This window comes from Diospyros lotus, chromosome 14, assembly GCF_014633365.1.
Source record: "Diospyros lotus cultivar Yz01 chromosome 14, ASM1463336v1, whole genome shotgun sequence".
NCBI lineage: Eukaryota > Viridiplantae > Streptophyta > Magnoliopsida > Ericales > Ebenaceae > Diospyros > Diospyros lotus.
The window spans coordinates 13793323-13814089 of record NC_068351.1 but is presented as its reverse complement, the minus strand read 5'-3'; the positions used below and the strand labels follow the sequence as shown (position 1 = coordinate 13814089).

The following is a 20767-nucleotide window of genomic DNA, read 5'->3' as shown; positions in this document are numbered from 1 at the left end:
TATCGCTCCATTTTCCTTGGGAATGATGCCGAACCCATTGGGGCTAGGTTCTTAAAAGAGTTGATTATGGTTTAATGGGGTTATGTTAATAATTTGTTGTGAATGTGTAGATGGTTTTCTGTGTATGAGAAGAGATGAGAACATGAATGACATAATGGTGTGTATGTTGTTATGGATAAAGTGAGCGAAATGATGAGTTTAAGTGACCGAGTTTAATGTTGTCTATGTGTGTCTTCAGGGTATGGGGTACAAAGCCACTGACTGTCGATCGTTGGTCGTGGCAGTGGATGGCTGGATGTATGGGCGCCAGTCATCGACTGTTACGATAAGCGTTAGACAGACCAGAAGAGCTGGTACTACCAGATTCCCGCCTTGACTTGTGCATATCATGATATGTGTGCTGCATAGGGTTTGTGTTGCATTCACTTGGGGACATACTTTGTGTGTGTTGGGATGTGTGAACATCTGCATGACCCGGTTGGTCTAAGAGCTAACCTGGGTTCTTTAGGTGAGCCGGTGCATTTAGAGGCATTTCGCATGTGTGAATTCTTATGTGTGGGTGTAGCAGGGCCTGATGCTTGGTTTATGGGGGCCTTGTTATCACGTTTATGCTACAAAAGCCGTTACATTTCTTATTTGTTGCACTACATGAGGAGAATGTGCAGTTTTAAATGTTGAGTATAGGTGGTGGATGTGGTCACGGTAAGACAAGGGGTTAGAGTCCCACGGTGGCGTGGTCCACGATGTGGTCACGGTAAGACTGGGGGTTAGAGTCCCACGGCGACGTGGTCCACGACAAGACCAGGGGTTAGAGTCCCGCGGCAATGAAAGGATAAGATGATAGTGACAGGGAAATAGACTTGAAAGGGGAATGGAATAGTAGCCTATGGAAGGCTACCAACAGGTATGTATGTGGGACTTGGGTGCTAATGTGTGTTTTATGTGGGCCCCAAGGACCATTTATGTGAAGTTTATTGTATGTTTATGCATCTAGAAGTAAAGCAGGTATTGGACATGGCATGACATGATGTTGCATTGGCATGAATTGCATGAGATGTTATGGGAAGAGTCAAATCCTAAACCTATAGCCTTTCTTTCATGAGCTTGCTGAGTCTCGCGACTCACATTTGTTTTCCATCATTCCAGGTAAAAATCGCCTGAGATAGCAGGTACGTTCAACGGGGTTTGGGTCCAGACCGTCGTGTCATGATAGCAAGTGCAGAGCTCTCCCGAAACTAGATCCCGGGTGTCGTTGTACTTCTGTTAAGGTTAATGTTTACGTTTTTTGAGATTGTCGTATGTTATGTAAGCCCAGGTGGGCCCAAGAGATGAGTGGTTTTATAAAGATGTTTATAAGATGTTATAATAAAAAGAGATTATGATTTTAATAAGGGTTGTGTGTGAGTTGTCGATGCGTCATTGTTCGATATCATTTAAATAATGACCCTCTCACGGATCCTCTATCCGCGGTAGGGGCTCCGGGAGGCGAGCCGTTACATTTGTTGTGTGAGGAGATTGTATTTGCTAGTAGTGTGCTAGTGGTTATTGCTTGGTTAAGGGATTGTATGTTAGTTCTAACTCCAATTAAAAGCTAGTGTTGATTCTTCCTAGTGAAACCTCAAGCGAAGTCTTGAGAGAGGAGATTAGGCTCTTTAGAACCGAATCTCTATAAATTTCTCTTATTTCTTATGATTGTGTGATTTTATTATTATTAATCTTATTACAATCATCACATATTAATATTACAAATTTAAGAGTTTTTAAAAGAACTAAAATTATTAATTTCTTTGAAAAACTCAATTCACCCTCCTGAGTATTTTTCTGAGCAACATGTTATTTTCACTTTTACCATTAATTAAGTTGCATTAAATGTATTTAAATTGATCCTATTATATTTTTTATTTCTATCATCAAAAGAAAATTCTCTTAAATCGGTGAACCTAAATCAATTCTAGTGTTGCTTTATATTTTTCTTCGTTTATCTTTTTAATCATTCCCTTCCATCCCGACCATGCTCTTTCGAGCCACAATGGCTTAATTCTTTTTTTTTTTTTCTCTCCATCCATGTCATTTTATTTCTAAGAGAGATTTTTATTGTTGGTATGGTTTAGTGAATTCTGCTAAAAAAAACTTGGCTACAGTCGCTTAACCTCTCTCTCTTTTTGGTGTTTTGTTTTCTAAGGTTGGGGAAAGGGAGAAACAAAACAAAAGAAAAAAAAATTAAATCGAAATCAGTTTGATTAAAGGGAAAAAAAAGAATATATACCAATCAATCGACTGGGAGAAGGAAAAACAAAAACATCAATATCAGAGACAGGTTTCGATCCTGTGTCCTGTGGGTTATGGGCCCACCACGCTTCCGCTGCGCCACTCTGATTCGACACTTTTGCTGTGCATATTCATACTAATTAACTCTTAGAGCAACCTGGGATTGCACGCCCCCTTGGTTACACTAAATTACACTCGCCGCCCATCAGGATTTGCGTAATTACGTGGCCCAACCTTCCCATCCTGTCGGGAATAGCACAAAGTACATCCCAACTATTCAAAATTAGGACAAATTGCTCCCCCCCCTATCGCACCTCCAAACTAAAGATATATATACAGAAACATTCTTAGAAAATTTAATTCTAAATAAAAATATATTTTATGGTTACAGAATTTATTACATATTTTAAAAATTCAGTCAAAATCTATATCAATCCATCTATCTTTTATATATATAAACCTAATCTAGAACATTTTATATCACATTAAATTTAAATCATATATATAGAATTCTTTGAAATAATTTAAACAAGTGTTCTCTCATTTTCCTATTTAAGTTATTCAAATAAATTTGTAGGGATTAAACACATTTAACGGACTTTAAAAAATTTTATCAATTAAAAAATTCTTTTTAAAACTTTAAACAAATAAATAAAATGATAAATTAATATCACAAAGTCGTAAAAATCTAAAAAATGTTTTTTTTTTTCACTTTTATCTTTAATTAAGTTACATTAAATGTATTTAAATTGGTCCTATTATATTTTTTATTTCTATCATCGAATTTTTTTTTTCTAAAATCGGTGAACCAAAATCAATTCTAGTATTACTCAATCTTTTTCTTCATTTATCTCTTTAACCTTTCCCTTCCATCTCGGCCATGCTGTTTCGAGCCACAATGGCTCAATTCTTTCTTTCTTTTTTCTCTCCCTTCATGTCATTTTATTTCTAAGAGAGATTTTTACTATTGGCGTGGTAGAGTGAATTTTGCTAAAAAAACACTTGGCTATCGGCGCTCAACCTTTCTCTTTTTGGTGTTTTGTTTTCTAGGATTTTCTTTTTGTTAGCTTGTTTAGGTCTTCTTTTTATCTTGGTGCATTTACCTTTATTTATAAAAGAGAATTTTATTGATGGTGTTGTCTTATTGGTGTGGTAGAGTGAATTCCACTAAAAGAAAACTTAGCTATTGTCGCTCAAACTCTCTTTTTCTAGTCTTTTATATATTTTCCAGGATTTTCCTTTTATTTGTTTGTTTAGGCCTTATTTCAACAATTTTTTTTTTTTTTGTTGATGATCCAGGTATCTGGGCTTCGCTTGCCTAACCCTGGAGGAGATCAATTTTTCCTCATTGGTTCGACTTCTGAGTAAATTGAATGCGGTCGCAAAATTATACACTCTCAAGCAGAGCGCAGTCAGTCCCTATTAAATGAAACATTTTTACCTTCATCAAGAGTTGATCCCCCATCACTCTCAAAAAAATTTAAGAGTTTTACCGCTTGTGCCATGTTGTGGAGACCTTATTTCAGCATCTTTCGATAGACCTTAAGTTTTATTTGGTTTATCCATTGTTTGACCCCATGTGCTTACTTAGTTGTATTTTGTTTCTATGATTATCTGTTTGTTTTTCAACCACTGTAATGCTTTTGTTCCCTGGCCTAAGAAATATTAGGGTGCATCTGTCCTTATTTGGTTTATTGACTTGTAAGGATCTAATTTAAATAAAAATAAAATAATATAATTTTCAAAATTTCATGTACTTTATTAAATTAAAAAATTTCTTCAAGTATGAAGCCACCATCTTTTGGGGGTTAAGTTCATGGTTATGACTGATAACATTGCCACAAACTATTTCCAAACTTAGAAGAAGCTTAACCTATAAAAGCAAGCAAGGTGATGAGATTTCTCGGAAGAATTCGACTATGCACTGGTTTACAAGTTAGACCGAGTTAACTATGTGGTGGATGCACTTAGTTGAAGAGCCCCTTTACAGAGCCAGACGCGTTTACCGACGGGTTTACAGAAGCGATATCTCGCGATATTTTGGTCGTCAAAATATTGCGAGATATTGGGGTAAATTTTGATGGCTTACTGAGATCGACTTTTCTTCCTTCAGCTTGCGTTTGCACATATCCCACTAAAAGAAGGAGAGAGCGCTTACCTTATCGACGACGATCTCGATCTAGCCGCGACGTTTCCTTCGGCGATCGAGACCTTCATTCGATGATTGAGATCAACCTTCCGCAATAGAAACCGATCTTCGGCGATCTTCCCAGTACTTCCAGCAAGCGATGGAGACCGATCTTTCGCGATCTTCCGCGATGGAGACCGATCTTCAGTCTCGTCACCGTTCTTCCTCGCCGATGTCAGAGCAAGGTAAGCTAGACTATTATAATCCTCAGAAGGTTTCTTCCTTCAGATTTTAGTTTGTCAAGGACTTTTAGTTGGTTTCTTCGGATTGATCTTTGATTTTAGTTTGTCAAGGGCTGTACTCGATACTGCTTAAACTAGTTAGAGGCTTCTGCTTAAAGAGATTTGTTGTTGATTTTATTTAGATATAAAAGGTCTACTTGCTGAAAAGAGGAAAAAACTGTTTTGTGATGAACTCATTGATGATGATGTTATTTATTGTTTTGTGATATTTTGTTTATGATGAACTCACTGAAAAGAGGAAAAAATTGTCGGTTTTTGAGACCTGATGTTTTTGCATTAAAATTATTGTCTTCAAGCTTACCTGGTCGAGTCTTTTTGTTGCTTGATAGGTCGTTTATGAACTTATCATGAGTTGCATCAATTATTCGTTTGAGGTTGAGAGGAGAAAAAAATAAAAACCAATTTTGTTTGTGGTTTAGTTCTTGCTAGAATGGATAAGGAATAATTTCATTCATTTGATTGTATTAGTCTTTAATCTTTACAATTACAGTTGTGTTTTTATAATCTGCCCTTTATTATATCAATGATTTAGCATTATTACAAAAGAATGTGGCTTAGTATAATTAATTCTGATTATTAGTTAGGGAAATTACAGTTGTGTTTTTGTAATTACAGTTGTGTTTTTGTAATTCTGATTATAATTACAATTGTGTTTTTGAATTAGGGAAATTAAATTATTTATTTAAAATTCAATAGGCTGATGAATTTTTTTCTTAGTTCAATGTCCATATGATGAAGAAGAGAATGTAGTAGTTTTTGATAATGAGATTGAGACTGAAGTAGGGGCTGACAATGAGATTGAGATTGAAGTAGGGGCTGACAATGAATGCACATTAGAGGGCAGTGAGATGGTGCCTACAGTAGGGATTAAATTTAATGACCACAACGAGATTTATGAATTTTACAAAACATATGCTTATATTGTGGGTTTTCCTGTCAGAAAAAGGAATTCAAAAAAGGGTGATGATGGGTTGTTAAAATATGTGACATATGCTTGTAGTCGAGAAGGTCAGAGAAGCAGTGAAACAAGTAGCTCTTTGAAGCCTACACCAACCATTAAAACAGGGTGTTTAGCTAGGATTACAGCTGCGTCAGATGTGACAGGAATATGGAAAATTACTAGGGTAATCTTGGAGCATAATCACAAAACAAGTCCATCAAAATCTAGGTTGTATCGATGTAATCGACAATTGAGTGAACAAGTGAAACGAAAGCTTGAAGTAAACGACCTAGCTGGTATTCCAATGCACAAAAGTTACAACTTAGCTGTCGTTGAAGCGGGTGGTTACGAGAATCTATCATTTGTTGAGCAGAACTGTAGAAACTATATTGATAGAGTTAGGCGATTAAGACTTGGGGAGGGAGATGCAGCTGCAATACAAGCCTACTTTGCAAAAATGCAATCACAGTGTCCTGGTTTTTACTATAGTTTGGATTTGGACGATGAGTCCCGATTGAAGAATATGTTTTGGGCTAATAATAGGTGTCGGGAGGCATATAAAGAATTTGGTGATATTGTCACATTCGATACCACATACTTGACGAATAAGTATGACATGCCATTTGCCCCTTTTGTTGGTGTGAATCATCACGGGCAATCGACGTTATTTGGATGTGGTTTAGTATCTAGTGAGGATACCGAGACATTTGTTTGATTGTTTATGACTTGGCTTCAGTGCATGGAGGGTCAGGCACCTATTGGTATAATTACTGATCAGGATAGGGCTATGCAAAATGCCATTCAAATTGTTTTTCCGAACACAAGACATAGATGGTGTTTGTGGCACATACTTAAGAAGTTGCTTGAAAAATTTGGGGGCCACCCTTATAAGGGTTCAATACTCTCGGCTGTGCACGAAGTGGTCTATGAGTCGCAAAGTCTGGAAGAATTTGAACGGGGTTGGCATTCATTGATTGATATGTACGCATTGCACAACAATGATTGGTTGTCCGGGCTTTTCAGAGAAAGAGGTCGGTGGGTACCTTATTTTTTGAGAACAAGTTTCTGGGCTGGGATGTCAACAACGCAACTGAGTGAGAGTATGAATGCATTTTTTGATGGATATGTCAACTCAAAAACCTCGTTGAAGCTATTCGTTGAACAGTATGAGCGGGTCTTGAGGAGCAAAGTTGAAAAGGAATTCCAGGCAGATTTTAAGTCATTTTCACAGATGGTACCGTGTGCAACTAAGTATTGTATAGAGAAACAGTTCCAAGAGGTTTACACAATCTCCAAATTTAAAGAATTTCAAGAAGAGCTAACTGGAAAAGTGTATTGTGATATTATCTCTACCGAGCTGACTTGTCTTGGAACTAGGTATGAAGTCCAAGAAGATATAATATTTAACGCAACAACAAAGAGGAAGACTTTTACGGTGATGTTTGAGGGAGAGATTGGTCGCATTGTTTGTAGCTGTCACTTGTTCGAGTTTCGAGGAATACTTTGCAGACATGTTATTTCTATATTAATTCGAAACAATGTCAAAATGATTCCTGAGAGTTATATCTTGAGGAGATGGAGGAAAGATGTGTGTAGAGCATACACAAGGGTCAAGATCAATTACAGTGGTTGGGTTAGCACTCCTGAGCAGGTAAAATATGATAAATTGCAAAGTTTATTTGCCAAGGTTGCAAATTTAGTAATGGATGATGAGGAACGAACCCGCGAGGTAATGGAGTTTCTTGAAAATTAAATGAACAATGCGAGCATATCGAGACGAAGCATAAGTTCCGACAATAATATCCTTTCCCAAGGCAGTGTTCAAATCGCATTTGATTGTGGCGAAGTTGCAAGGACATCATCTAATCCCATTTTGGATCCGCATTGCGCAAAAACAAAGGGAGCTCCTAGAAAACTTCGTCAAAAAGGGGCCATTGGAAACGAAAACCATTAAACGGAAAGTATGTTTGCAACTCTATTTTAGTTATCTATTATTATCTACTAGTAGTATCATATAATTGGTTATACTGTTTTTTTGCACATGTCACTTTGAAGGCGAGCAAAGGAAAGCGGTCAATGGAAAATAATACACAACCAGCACAAGCCGTAATACAAGTAACGCAAGAAGTATTAAATCCTGTGTTGACCCAACTTACATACCTACAACCACAACAGTTGATGGTGCATGCTTCTTATATCATATACTTCAATATTAAAATATTTTTCATTTATTTTAGTTAAACTAAAATTTCTTATCTTATTTGCAGGTGGGGCCGAATTATCAACCTTGGAATGCAGCGTATGGAGTGAATTGGGTTCCGGCTTATACAATGGGTCAACCATTTATGCCATCTTATTTGCCACCTCGATGACCCCAGGAAGACGAGGTGGGCATAGAGCTGATGAACCCTGATTTGCTCAAAGAGAGGCTGCCTTGAAGAGTAAGTGAAGCGGTTTGGTCCTTAATCATATTTATTGTTTTTGCTATTACATTGTGGTTAAGATCACTTGAATAAGTTGATGATTCCTAGGTTGCTTAGTAACATTTTACTAATATGTTACTAATTTTGTTGATTCCTTAGTAATTTGATGATTGCTAGAATGATTAATCATAATTTCATATCCAAATCCTTGTCAACCTGAATGGTGTAAACCAAGGTATTTCCTTCTATACTTGACTTTAGTAAAATGTTCCATATTTTTTGCAGTCTTAGTAAGTTCGGGAATTAGCTTATTTGGGATCGGTGCTAGGCAATGATGGAAGATCGAGTAAGTTAAAACTATCATAGGCTTCGGCCCAAGATTGATAGATTAAAGAGAGGTCCAAATCCACTAATTGGTGGCCTGATAAGAAGATGGCCCAGGTAAGTTTATCTTGTTTTTGAGGAAAGCGAGCTTCGCCCAGCTACTCAAACAAGAACCAAGCATTGGGACTGATTCTTGGTTTCACCTTAGTGGGTCTTGGACCGATTGATCTGAGCCTTGAAGCCCCGCATTTGTCTCCTCCATCGCCGACGATTCATTGGAGTGAAACATGGAGTATTGTTTTGGTTTTGTTTCAATTTCTTGTTTCGTTATTTATTAACTGTTTTGTGCAATTTTTTTTATTATGAACTCATTGATGATGATTTTATTTACTGTTTTGTGACATTTTGTTTATGATGAACTCAATGTTTTGTGCAATTTTGTTTTTGATATGGCCCGAGAACATGTTAAGGTATCTCAACAGATTATCGTGGTTAAAAATATGTTTTTGATATGAACTCACTGTTTTGTGCAATATGTTCGACCAATTGATGATGATACCATTTGTTTATGATGAACTCACTGTTAAAAATATGTTTTCATATGTCAATTGCATGAAAGTCAACAATACTTTCATTTCACTGTTTTGTTTATGATGAACTCACTGTTTTGTGCAATTTTGTTTATGATGTACTCATTAATGATGATGTTATTCACTGTTTTGTGCAATTTTTATTTTTTTATTTTCTGTGTAATCAAAGCAGCCATAGTTACAAATGTAGATGCGATCGTCGGGGTGGTTTGGGGTGTAGGGTGGTTTGGTTGGTAGCTCTGACTGGACTTTTCTAATGGTTTTCTTTATTTGGTTTTGCCATTTTACTTCATTGTCCACTGTTGGATGCCTAGAAAGAGACTGGGATTTATGTTTCTTAAATTTGAATAGTCGGGTTTAGCTTACATGTTTCTCGATCCATATTGTTATTGTTTTTGGAAATATGGAACTTGCAAATCCAACATACCATTGGCTGCAATTTAATTAATTAGTTTCCCTGACTTGATATTTTATCTATTTGAATTTTCTATCCAGGAACATCTTAAGCCATATCATCCAGGAACAAAATGCAAAGAAGTAGCGTGAAAATCGACAACATACTAAGGGCTTGTGTGGGGTTGGCTCCAGAAAACAATATGATTTTGGAATACAAGTGAAGCATCATTGTTTAGGAGGAAGAATTAATAGCAAAGAACTTTCTTATAAGAGGAAGAATTAATAGCAAAGAACTTCCGTATGAGAAATGTTGTTTTTAATTGTTTTAGGGGCAAACTTGTACGTGAACCCTCTGCCCAAGTGTTCTTTGTATTAGGAACTTCATGTAGCGTTTCAATTTTGAAGTGTAAAAAAGTAGGGGCAAACTGAGATCTTGATTTTCTATCTCGACGTCTGTATTATACGGAAGCAAGATTATTATTAGGTTTTTATTTATGTCATGGACTATGCATCCTCAGCTTTGATACAGCTATCTGCCAATTCAAAGTGATTTATTCATTTTAGCACTCACTATAGTTTACTCTCTGTCTTGTGCCATGTTATTTGCATTTTTTCTTTATTCTTTCAATCTTTCTTTGGATAGATTGTTTTATGTTATTATGGTTTGAGGGATTTCATCTAAATGATGTTGTTTGCTGAATATATGGACTTGCACAGTTACATGACCATCATATTCAAATTAATTTACATATGTTTTCTTCTATATAGGTTTAATACAAGTAGGAGATCCAATCATATAGGTGTAGTTGCTTATGAATATACATAGGCTTAGCCCCCCAAATGAGAGAACATGACTGTGAGATTGTGCCATGACTAACGATCACAAACACATGCACTGCGCATGGAAGCAAGGCGGTTGCGGGTCTATCGAGCATTTAGTGGGTCAATTTACCCTGCTGATTTTTTTTATATGTAAAATATGAGTATAATTATATTTTGATCTACTTTGCAATACTTAGATATTACATGTCTATCTTTAAACTAACGTTTAAGGCAAGCTTAAGAGTGAATTCAGGGATTAAGGTGAGCCAACAAAGATTGAAAGAAGTCAATTTGAGAATTAATGGCTTGATGAGCCAACAAATAGAAAATAGTCATGTTACTTTCTTATACTAGTTAGTACTTAACGTATTTGTACAATGTGACAAAGGTCATTTCTAATTTAACAACACATGTTAACATCATTTTAGTAGATTCGAGGTTTGACAAGCTCAAGAGGGTGCGTTTCCTTTTCCCTTGCGAATTGTTAGATTGAGAGATATCTCCACATCTTTCTCTTTAGAAATGCGGCAAGACGTTGAACTAAGCGAGCCAGCTCCACATCTTTCTCATTAGATGCTTTGGCCGAAACACCACCACTTGATTCACCTTCGTCATACACCACTTCACTTACTTGTTCTCCAAAAGCATCAGCTTTCTTTTCAGGGCTTTCGTCAGCCCACTTGAAATATCTGCAATCAGCACTACAACAAAAAAACATACGTCCTTTGTTCACCGTATTTTTCTCTACCTCCATCCACTTCACAAACCCCTGTCCACATGAAGGGCAATGTTGCTTTGTGGGACATTCCGACAAATTGTGACCAGAACGTCTACAGCTATGACAAATTCCTCTATTCTTTCCCGTCATTGTCAAATTCTGCAATGTCTACAATCACAAACAAATAATAGTTCAGCAATTTCAACCGTCTAATATAAACTAACATAAAATTAGATAATAACACAAGTACTTCACTTTTTAAAATGTTTCAACCAAAACTATGATTTCAAATTAATGTAGCTTAATTTATGCATATCAACCTATCTAACTTAAAAGCTCATCAATGCTTGGATGGGTAAGCAATATAAGGAGAGATTTTAACAATGAACCATGGGTTAATCAAAAGCAAAACCATATTGCTCCCATTGGCAATGTCACATAATTAGAGTAAATATATATTGTTTTTGCTCAATATATGATATCACATTGGCAATGTCACACACCATTACTATGAAATTAAGCATATGCTTCTCAAATTGATATCATATCATAAGGCTAATGTCACATAATTAGAGTAAATATATATTGTTTTTGCTCAATATATGATATCACATTGGTCCTTCAGCAAGCAGAGCCTTCAGTAAGAAGACTTAGTCAAAATTTATCACATTCAACCAAAAAAAAAAAAAAAACATTATGCATGCATAATATAGGTTAATGTAAGGTAGAAGAGTAGTATTGGTATACTTTGTAGGTGTGGTTCAGATTAGTTTTTTGACTGTTATGGCATGAATAATCAGATACCTCCCAGATATAGATATTCCCTAGTGTAGGTTATATCTCAAAGAATCATCAAGATTCATTTTATGCATGCATAAGAGGAATCTTCACAAGTCATTTAACATAGATTTGCAACATTCTCTTAATGTGTGGGTACTAAATGGATTTGATTCATGTTTGTTTGTTATTACCTGGATTCTCCACATATACTACAAAGCTTATAATAGTTTTGCAGTTGATAATGGATCAAGGAGGCATACGTTGTACGCTAGATAATAATACATTTAGATTTTTGATAAACTCGTCCTACGTGGCTATTTTCTTACTTTAGTACTTTGCAATTTGGCAAGTCTTTAGCTTGTGAATCTAATGTGTGTTTTCTTTTATTATTTTTTTCTTTTCCCTTGCATAGCTTCATCCTATTCTGATTTTGATTGGCCTCATCATCTTTGGAGGAGAAGGTGATTTGTGATTTTTTTATTGCTATTTTCATATAATTCATGACAGTTATTTGTTCCCATGCCATTACTATATCTTTAATTATTTTCTAAATGCAGCCATTATTAGTTACAAGACTCTTCCTTGGTATAATTGGTGTTTATGCCGCATTCAAATATCACAATGAGAGCCATATAAGTTAATGTAATATGCCAGTCACAGCATCACAAATATCACAATGAGAGCCATATTATCTCTTTATGAAAATACAAATTAAATGTCTGAAATGTTTACCTCTTCAGGTAGGTGCGACTAGCCAGCGGGTGAGGGGCTTCAAAGACCGTTGGCCGACGATGAGGGATGTAGTGGCTAGCAGGTGGGGGCGAAGTAGTTGCAACCAGTGGTGGCCCCAGATGGTTGTGGGGTTCGTGGGTTGTTGCGATTGGGGGCGATTGCTGCTAGGCGATGCGATTGGGGGCGGTTGCTGATAGGCGATGCGATTGGGGGCGGTTGCTGCTAGGCCATGCGATTGAGGGCGGTTGCTGCTAGGCGATGCGATTGGGGGCGGTTGCTTCTAGGCGATGCGATTGGGAGCGGTTGTTGCTAGGCGATGCGATTGAGCTGAGAGAGACGACCGCTCCTGGTGTTCTGGTGGTCTCGTCGACGGAGCTAAGAGAGACGACAGATGCTGGTGTTCCGGTTCAGTTGACGAGAACGACCATCTTCGGGCAGCTACTGAAATGATGATGAGGAAGGGGGTTTGACGACCATCTTCGAGCGGCTACTGAAAGGATAAGGAGGAAGGGGGTTTCAATCTTCGGGCGAGAATTGAAAGAGCCAGGACTTGGAAGGGGTTTCAGGGTTTCAATGGTTTCTGTGAAATATGAACAAAAACTGAGGATAATTTTGTCAAATGATGGCCTTTCTGTAAACCCGTCTGTAACTTCTTTCTGGCTGTCTAGAATTACGCAACTTAACTTACCTAAGCAAATTTGCAGCGACACTCCTTACCCAAATCCAAGATGGGTTGGAGCAACACCTAATAGCTCGAGGAATCTATACCAAAGAAATGAGTCTATATATGCTGAGGTGGGATGGCTTACGTCAGGAGTTTATTAAAGAGTGCCATGATTCAAGATGTTTATTTATATGTTATAATCCTCGACTACTTTGGATTATTCTATATCTCTTTATAAATAAATATGCATTCATTTTAAAAAAAAGATACATTTCTGATACTTGATTAAATTTCTATTGTTAGGTAATCAATATTTACAGTGTTTGACTTAAGTATCGGAGTGTTGCGTGTGGATCTCTCTGTACTCTTTGACTGTTTCTTTCCTTGCAGACTTAGACTGTCTACATCTTTCGTCAAATAAATTGATTGTTGTATGTTTGATTCAGATTTTAGTTTTGAATCTATTAATTTTAGTATTAGATAAATTAATATATATATATATATAACTATATAGGTATAGGTAGGAGACCTATCTCTGCTACTTTATCTGTACCCAATAAAAACTTTAAGGGTGTGTTTGATAGCATTTAATTTGAAAAGAAAACATTTTTCAACTTGTATGGAAAATAAAAACCACTTCTCCCTAGCTGAAATTTTTCATAGAAAAGAGGTAAATTGATACTTTAATGATTATATCATAGAATTCAATTTTATGAAAAATATGGTGTGTCAAACAACAAATATAAAATCTAATTTCTTGAATGAGACATTTTTCATAAAATTTTTATACTATTAAACACACCCTAAATCTCTTATCTATACCTTCCCCATGGATATTTTTTGATACCCAAAACGCTCCCCTATTAGGGTAAGATTTTGGTTATACGTACCAACGGGGTAGGATACTTATCGCCATTCTTAACAGAGTAGTATTCCCTTGATAGTAACACTATGCCACACTCGGTTTTTCTAAACATTGTTACCTTGAGTAATAACTCTTATACTAAACATTGTATAGCATTATTTAATCTTGTCACTAATTTATCTCTTCCTTATTATTATTTCTTTTTTTACTTGAGAAAAAGGGAGAGATGAGTCTACCAGCGTAGCAATCCCTTATAGGAGTAACCATAAGAGCTAGGTGAAGCTAGAAAATGTCCAATTTGAGCTATAATAACTAGTGTATGTAAAACTAAGTCTATTACCTTAACCCCACCACAATGCACACGATGTGGGCCCTCACGCTCTCTTGTGTATAGTCGTGTATATTACTTTAATCAGGTTTGTGTTTGACAATACTATAATTCAATTTCCAGACCCACCAGCAACAAGGGATACCCCTTACCACTATGATGAAATGTCATCGTAGTTACAAAATAATTCATGTACCAAATACCCAGTAGTGTTAAGCTATATATGCATGGTTATGTACTTCAAATAATTGCCAATAATTAATTAATCATCAGAAGACACCCACTCTCTCGTCTTTCCCATATGATCATGATGTAAGGTTATATAATATATATACACACACACACACACGTACGTGCATGATCTAATTTTCCGATGTCCTTCTGAGCTGTACGTATTATTATTGCTGGGGTAAGGGGCCGGTGGCGGTGGGTGGCATATCATCATCCACCATTCCTCCGCCACCAGCTGCTACCTGCTAGCTGATTGCACCAACCAATTGAACGTCAACTCCTTGGTTCCTTAATCTCCAAATTAAGAGTAATTACAATCAAAAGAAATAATTAAGACTACTCCATCGAAGGAGGCCATATATAGAATCTCTGTACGCAATTAGAGATACGATGATCATCGTCTTTTACTTTCTAAGTTATGATATATAGTGGTTTTCACGTACCTTTTGCGTACTTGTTTCAGATAAAATATAGGATGAACTTTCCAAGAGATCGAGTCAGTCAGGATGAGAACATATATATATATATGTATATATATATAGCAATATATATGGTGGTTGATTAATTGATGCCGAATATATATGGGATGATATACTTGATTCGATTTCCAACATTTACAATAATATTGCATGAAAACAATCATAGAGTTAGCCAGGAGGCTGCAGAATCCACGAATCCGCCATTAGTACGTACTTTTGTATTAATTTTGATCTGATTAATTAATATATATATTTTCTTGAATTTTGTAGTTATTTTTCCGTTGGCATCAGATCGTATCTTATAGCTTTATATAGTTTTGTTTAATCATCTCCAATCATAACCTCCTAACTCGCCAGAGAGAGATGGATCCATCGATGGATGAAGAAGAATATATATTGTGTGTGTTTAATGATTTACTTAATTTGTGAAATGAGTAATTTATTCAACAGGAGCCTAAACAAGACACTAATTGCAAATTCTCATTAAATAAAAAGGTAATTTACACTTAACATCCTTGATATTTAACTAAACTACACTTGGTACCCACCCCACATTCTTAAAATTGGACTAAGCCCTCATCAAAGTCAAATAATTGTTAGCAAACTTTGTAATTTTCTAATTTTTGAACACTAAACATAGCTAGTATAATTTCTAAAAATTAGTTATATACCAAATCAGGAGCGGATCCAGAAAACAAGTGGACAGTGAACTATGTGGAATGGACAGTGAACTGCCTGGAGTAGACAGATAGTAAAAAACTGAAAATGGTAGATTTAGAGAGTAGGTGGGCACTAAAGTTCAATTGGGTTGAAGTCTGTGCCAGCCCCTCTTTGAATCCACTCATGTACCAAACCTAACGGGTGCGCGGTAGATAATCTTTTATATTAACTTATACTCTAAAAAATTAAGATCAATTTCTTGTCAAAATTATTTTGATATAGTATTTTTACATAATCTTTTATATTATTCTGTACGAAAGATTTTATTTGTGTGTCATTATTTATTTTATATGGTGTAATTATTTAATATTTGTATATCATTGCCGAACATCATCATTTTAATTACGAGGAGAGTAGTCTTAATATATAGTCCCACTGGAAAGAGTTATGACATTAATTCCCTCACCTGCACTCAACTTTCAAAGAAATCTCTGCAGGTTTAATTAATATATATTACCACCGACGACATAATTAATTAGGTTCATCATTACTTGTGTTTTAACTAATCCAAATTAATTGCAAATGGATCTGCATCTAATTAATTTCCTAATTGGGCTGTTCGATCCAGTAGTTTTCTTTGATCATTATAAGCTTAATTAGTTTTAACGAAACTGACCATCAAAAGTCAACTGTCTCACATGGGGTCATATAAAGAACTACTATGGGAATGTGATGTTTTTAATTTCAACTGGCCTAGCTGTTTTATTAGCAAGGGCACCTGATCATCATATATAGAAGTACTGGTATATATAGCAAATCGAATATGTAGATGTAGGTGTACGGTCCAAATGATATTTTTAAAATTGATTTAGAGCAATATATCTAGTAATAAATAAATAAATAAATAAATAAATAGGTAAAGTAAATTTAATTATAGTGAAACAGACATTTATCACTATGCAATCTCACATCCATAGTATATTAATTCATATATATATATAATTTAAACACATTATAATTTATCATAATAGATATTGGAGAAGAAACCTAAAAACAATCAATCGATGGAGAGGAGCTCATGCCTAAGAAGTAGGGCACTCTATTACTGTATGGTCCATCGACTTATATTTAAGTGGTAATCGACTACACTCATACAATAAATGAACCCAAAATTAAGTTCACCAATTTATAATCTAAATTCATTTGGTGCACTATATATCCTTATCTATCTGTCTAAGGACGAATTAATTTCTTAGAGTTGATGTTCCAAGGGCTTCTATACATCACTATTGGAATATTAATGCTAATTAAGTTGGAGGAGTTGAATATATAAATGCAATAAGATGATTAGCTATTAATTTAGCATCTTAAAACTTTTAATTTTCCATTAAAGCCAAAAGAGTAGTGAATAAGATAAAGAAAATGAAAGCACAAAAGAGAGAAAAAAAAAAAAGTTAAAGAAAAATCATCATAAATAAGGTAGTTATTACACTTATTATTAAAGGAATATATTCTATTCTTCTGAAGAAAGAGAAAGGAGGTTCAGTATTAAATTTACATGTAAACTTTGTATAAAATTTATATTTATACATAAATTATTAGGTACCCTTAAAAAAATAAAAATTAATGCGTGCATCCCAACACAATCTATCGAATATCCACACCCATATATATCAACACACATGATTCCATTTTGTAGCCAATTGTTCAAACTAAACCACAATGATCGAAGACAATAATTCACACTAATAATAATAATGTGGGTTATGTATATATGTGTGTTAATATATGATGCATGAGACTGTAGTAGTAGTGTTTCCTTAATTAAGACGTCAACTTGCATGGATATAATAAGCCGTACGTACATCCTCTCTATCCTCTCTCGCTCTCCAGTACCGTTGAAGAAATGGGGACTTTCACGTGGAGCTTCCAGCCACCTGCTTCTGTGCATCCGCTCCTAAATATTATAATTAATTAATCACTCTCCAAACCCAACAAATTAATTAAGAAAAAGCAGCTTCGTACCAACACACAGCAATTAATACGTACACACATATGATCCATCCATCCTCACTCATCCTTTATACTCACCCAAATGTTATTAGAGATACTTAGCCGTCATATTTTTAATAATATTTGTGTGTTAATATATTATTATATTATATTTTATAATAATATAAATAAATACAAAATATGTTAATACATGATTACTTAAAAAATATTATAATTGAGTGTTGAAATACCATTTACCAATTTATATCAATTTATCGAAAATGTTATTAAGAGTGAGTGGCAGTACTCTTACATTATTAATATATTGTATTATATTTAATTAATATAAGTGTATAATAATATAATAATATCTCACTAAATAACAGTATTCAAATAGCATTTTCATTATTTTTTTTTATATATATACAATAACGTGGTTCTCAAGAGAACCGCCCCGCCCTTCCCTTTCGCTCCCTTGACTTGGTGCAGGGGTTTGACTGTTCTGTCTCATGGCAAACCAATTAATGCATGCACATATAAAGTTAATTAATCTGATTCAACTTAATTATAATTATTCCTTTCGGTCCAAATGAGATGATCGAATAGAGTGCTCAGGACATCAACGATTTGCATGGCGGGGTGATTGATACCTATAAATACTCACACTCAAGTAATTGAGAGTTTAAGGTAACAAAATTTTTGTAAAGTTAAAAAAATGAACATATATTGGTTGGCGACCGACTAACTTATATATAGAAGAGAAATGTAAAACTCTTTGCATGTTGCTAGTTATTATAGGTGAGTTGGTAGTCGAGGATCTTGGGATAATTGAGGCTCACTATGGGCATGGGTGATTTGAGCATGGCATCGATGGAACAAACGATGTTGTTAGTCTTGACATTGATGGGAGGAGTCTAAGGGATTTGGCCCAACCGAGTTATGGGCTTTCGGTTGGGTCAGCCCTAATAAAATTAATATGATCTAATAATTATCATTTATTTCTTTAAGAAATGCTAATTTGACTTGCATGTAATAAGACCAGTCCCCTGTGTCACATCTTGTGTCCATTGAATTATGGGAGCTTATTATAAGTAATTGATATTACAGCGAGATTTATATATTTATATATATAGGGCAATCTAAATTATTGTCTTTTAAGGATAATAATTAAATAATAATAAATGTATATTATTTTAAACAATTTAAATTTATTATATCTAATTTTTAACATTCAAACAATTTTATTAGTTGATTAAATAATTCAAAATACATGTATTTATTAATACAAATAAAATTATTTAAATATTAAAAATAAATATATATCATTCAAAAATAATGTACGTTTATTCTTAATTAGCATTACCCATATTTCATTGGAAACACTACTACTAAAGCCGAAATATATAGATAGGGAAGATGAATGTTCGGATATTTATTTGTAGCTATTAAATCAAATCATTTAAAATTAATTAATTAATTAATTAAACTTTACTTCAATAATACTCCCACGTTGAGAAGAGAAAGGAAGGGTAAACATAACTAGAAGGTGTGAGAATTGGTAAAGTGATTGGGGGATTAAAAATGAGTGGGATTTAAATGGGCAATTTTAACTAACTTTAAAGGGACATTAATTAATTAAAATCATATTGTACGTATCAAACGTGACGGAGAGGACGTACGTTGAGGAATCCTATGCCAAAGCGACGGGTGCCAACTTTCAAGGGTCTGAAAACTAACCATAGGGATCCAAAGCTTTTATTTATTTATTTATTATTTATCTTTTTTTTAATTAATTAATTAGTAGATGATCATCCCCCATCCCCTTTAATGGGGTTAAAATAACTCTCATTGAAAAGCTAACGATCCTCTTCTCTCTCCTCTCTCTTTCTCTCTTTTTTTTTAAATTCTCCCTCTCTCATCTCTTTTGTCTCTTCCCATCCTTTTCGAACCAGTCAATCTCGTGTCGTCGCCTCCAATCACTTGTCGATCACCAAGATTTCCTTGTGAGTTGACTGCCTTGCCTAGTCACTGCATTCGTGAGAATGTAGCGAATGTAACAACGAGGAGGCAATGCAACGGTGAAGTGATGGTGAGGCGATGATGCAGCGACGAAGTGGGGTGAGACGGTGATGCAACAGTGAGGCGACGGCGACAAGAGAAAGGCTATGAGAGCAAGGGAAGGAGAGAGAGAGAAACGATACAAATAAAAATGCTCCCAAATAACTTTTTACCTCTCAAAATGATGGGATAAAGTTACTCACTAAAGGGGTGAATAAAATCCTACTGCTCTCCCGAGTCCCGCCCCCCACTAAATTTTGTGGCAGTTGGGACCACCAACCCCAATGCATACTGCGTATCAAACTACTAATAGAATTAATTATTAACAACAATTTGAAATCCCCATGATGCCCCATTCCAATCCCCTCTATGCTCTCTATATATATTCAACTCGGTCTCCACCCACTTGGCCTCCCTTTCCGCCATGGATTCAAGCTCCAGCAAGTCCATGAAGATCAGAGACATAGTCAGGCTTCAACAGCTTCTCAAGAAGTGGAAGAAGCTCGCCACCAACGCCCCCAAGAACTCCACCAAGAGAATCACCAGCACAGCCGCCGCCGCCGCCGCCAACAACGGTAAAACCATGAAGTTCCTCAAGCGAACGCTCTCTTTCTCCGACGACGTCGTCCCGAAGGGGTTCCTGGCGGTTTGCGTCGGGAAGGAGCTGAAGAGGTTCATAATTCCGATGGAGTATTTGGGCCACCGGGCGTTCGGGATTCTGCTCCGGGAGGCGGAGGAGGAGTTCGGGTTTCAGCAAGAGGGGGTCTTGAAGATCCCATGTGAAGTGGCTGTGTTCAAGAAGATCTTGAAGATGGTGGAGGAGAAGAGGGACGTGTTCTCCTTGCATGAAAATGGGTTGGGCGGCGGCGGCGGCGAGATCATGGAAACCGGCGTTAATGGCGCCTGTTTCTCGCCGGACTGTGACCTGATTGCGTCGCCGTCGACGTCGCACCATCCTCAGCTGTGTAGATGATTATTATAAGTAATTGGATGCTGTACTGGTTCGTTTTGTTTTTATTCTGATTAATAGTTTTGGCTTAATTAGTGACAAAAGTTAAGGCCCTTAA

The 20767-nt window shown here is 35.7% G+C and overlaps 3 protein-coding genes and 1 non-coding gene across 4 annotated transcripts; 3 read left to right on the top strand and 1 right to left on the bottom strand.

Annotated features, from left to right (window-relative positions):
* Window positions 1–2305: 2305 nt before the first annotated feature.
* TRNAM-CAU (transfer RNA methionine (anticodon CAU)) lies at window positions 2306–2377 on the bottom strand. The gene has a single exon. It is a non-coding gene; the product is annotated as a tRNA-Met (tRNA).
* A 2179-nt stretch (window positions 2378–4556) lies between these two features.
* LOC127790911 (protein FAR-RED IMPAIRED RESPONSE 1-like) lies at window positions 4557–6353 on the top strand. The gene is made up of 2 exons (XM_052320642.1): window positions 4557–4641; window positions 5416–6353. The coding sequence occupies exons 1-2, from the start codon at window positions 4557–4559 to the stop codon at window positions 6351–6353; spliced, it is 1023 nt and encodes a 340-aa protein (XP_052176602.1).
* A 24-nt stretch (window positions 6354–6377) lies between these two features.
* Window positions 6378–8010, top strand: LOC127790910 (protein FAR1-RELATED SEQUENCE 5-like). The gene is made up of 2 exons (XM_052320641.1): window positions 6378–7367; window positions 7906–8010. The coding sequence occupies exons 1-2, from the start codon at window positions 6378–6380 to the stop codon at window positions 8008–8010; spliced, it is 1095 nt and encodes a 364-aa protein (XP_052176601.1).
* Window positions 8011–20064: 12054 nt separating this feature from the next.
* On the top strand, window positions 20065–20767 carry LOC127790499 (auxin-responsive protein SAUR50-like). The gene has a single exon (XM_052320042.1). It carries the CDS (start codon window positions 20125–20127, stop codon window positions 20671–20673), a length of 549 nt encoding a protein of 182 aa, XP_052176002.1. The 5' UTR covers window positions 20065–20124; the 3' UTR covers window positions 20674–20767.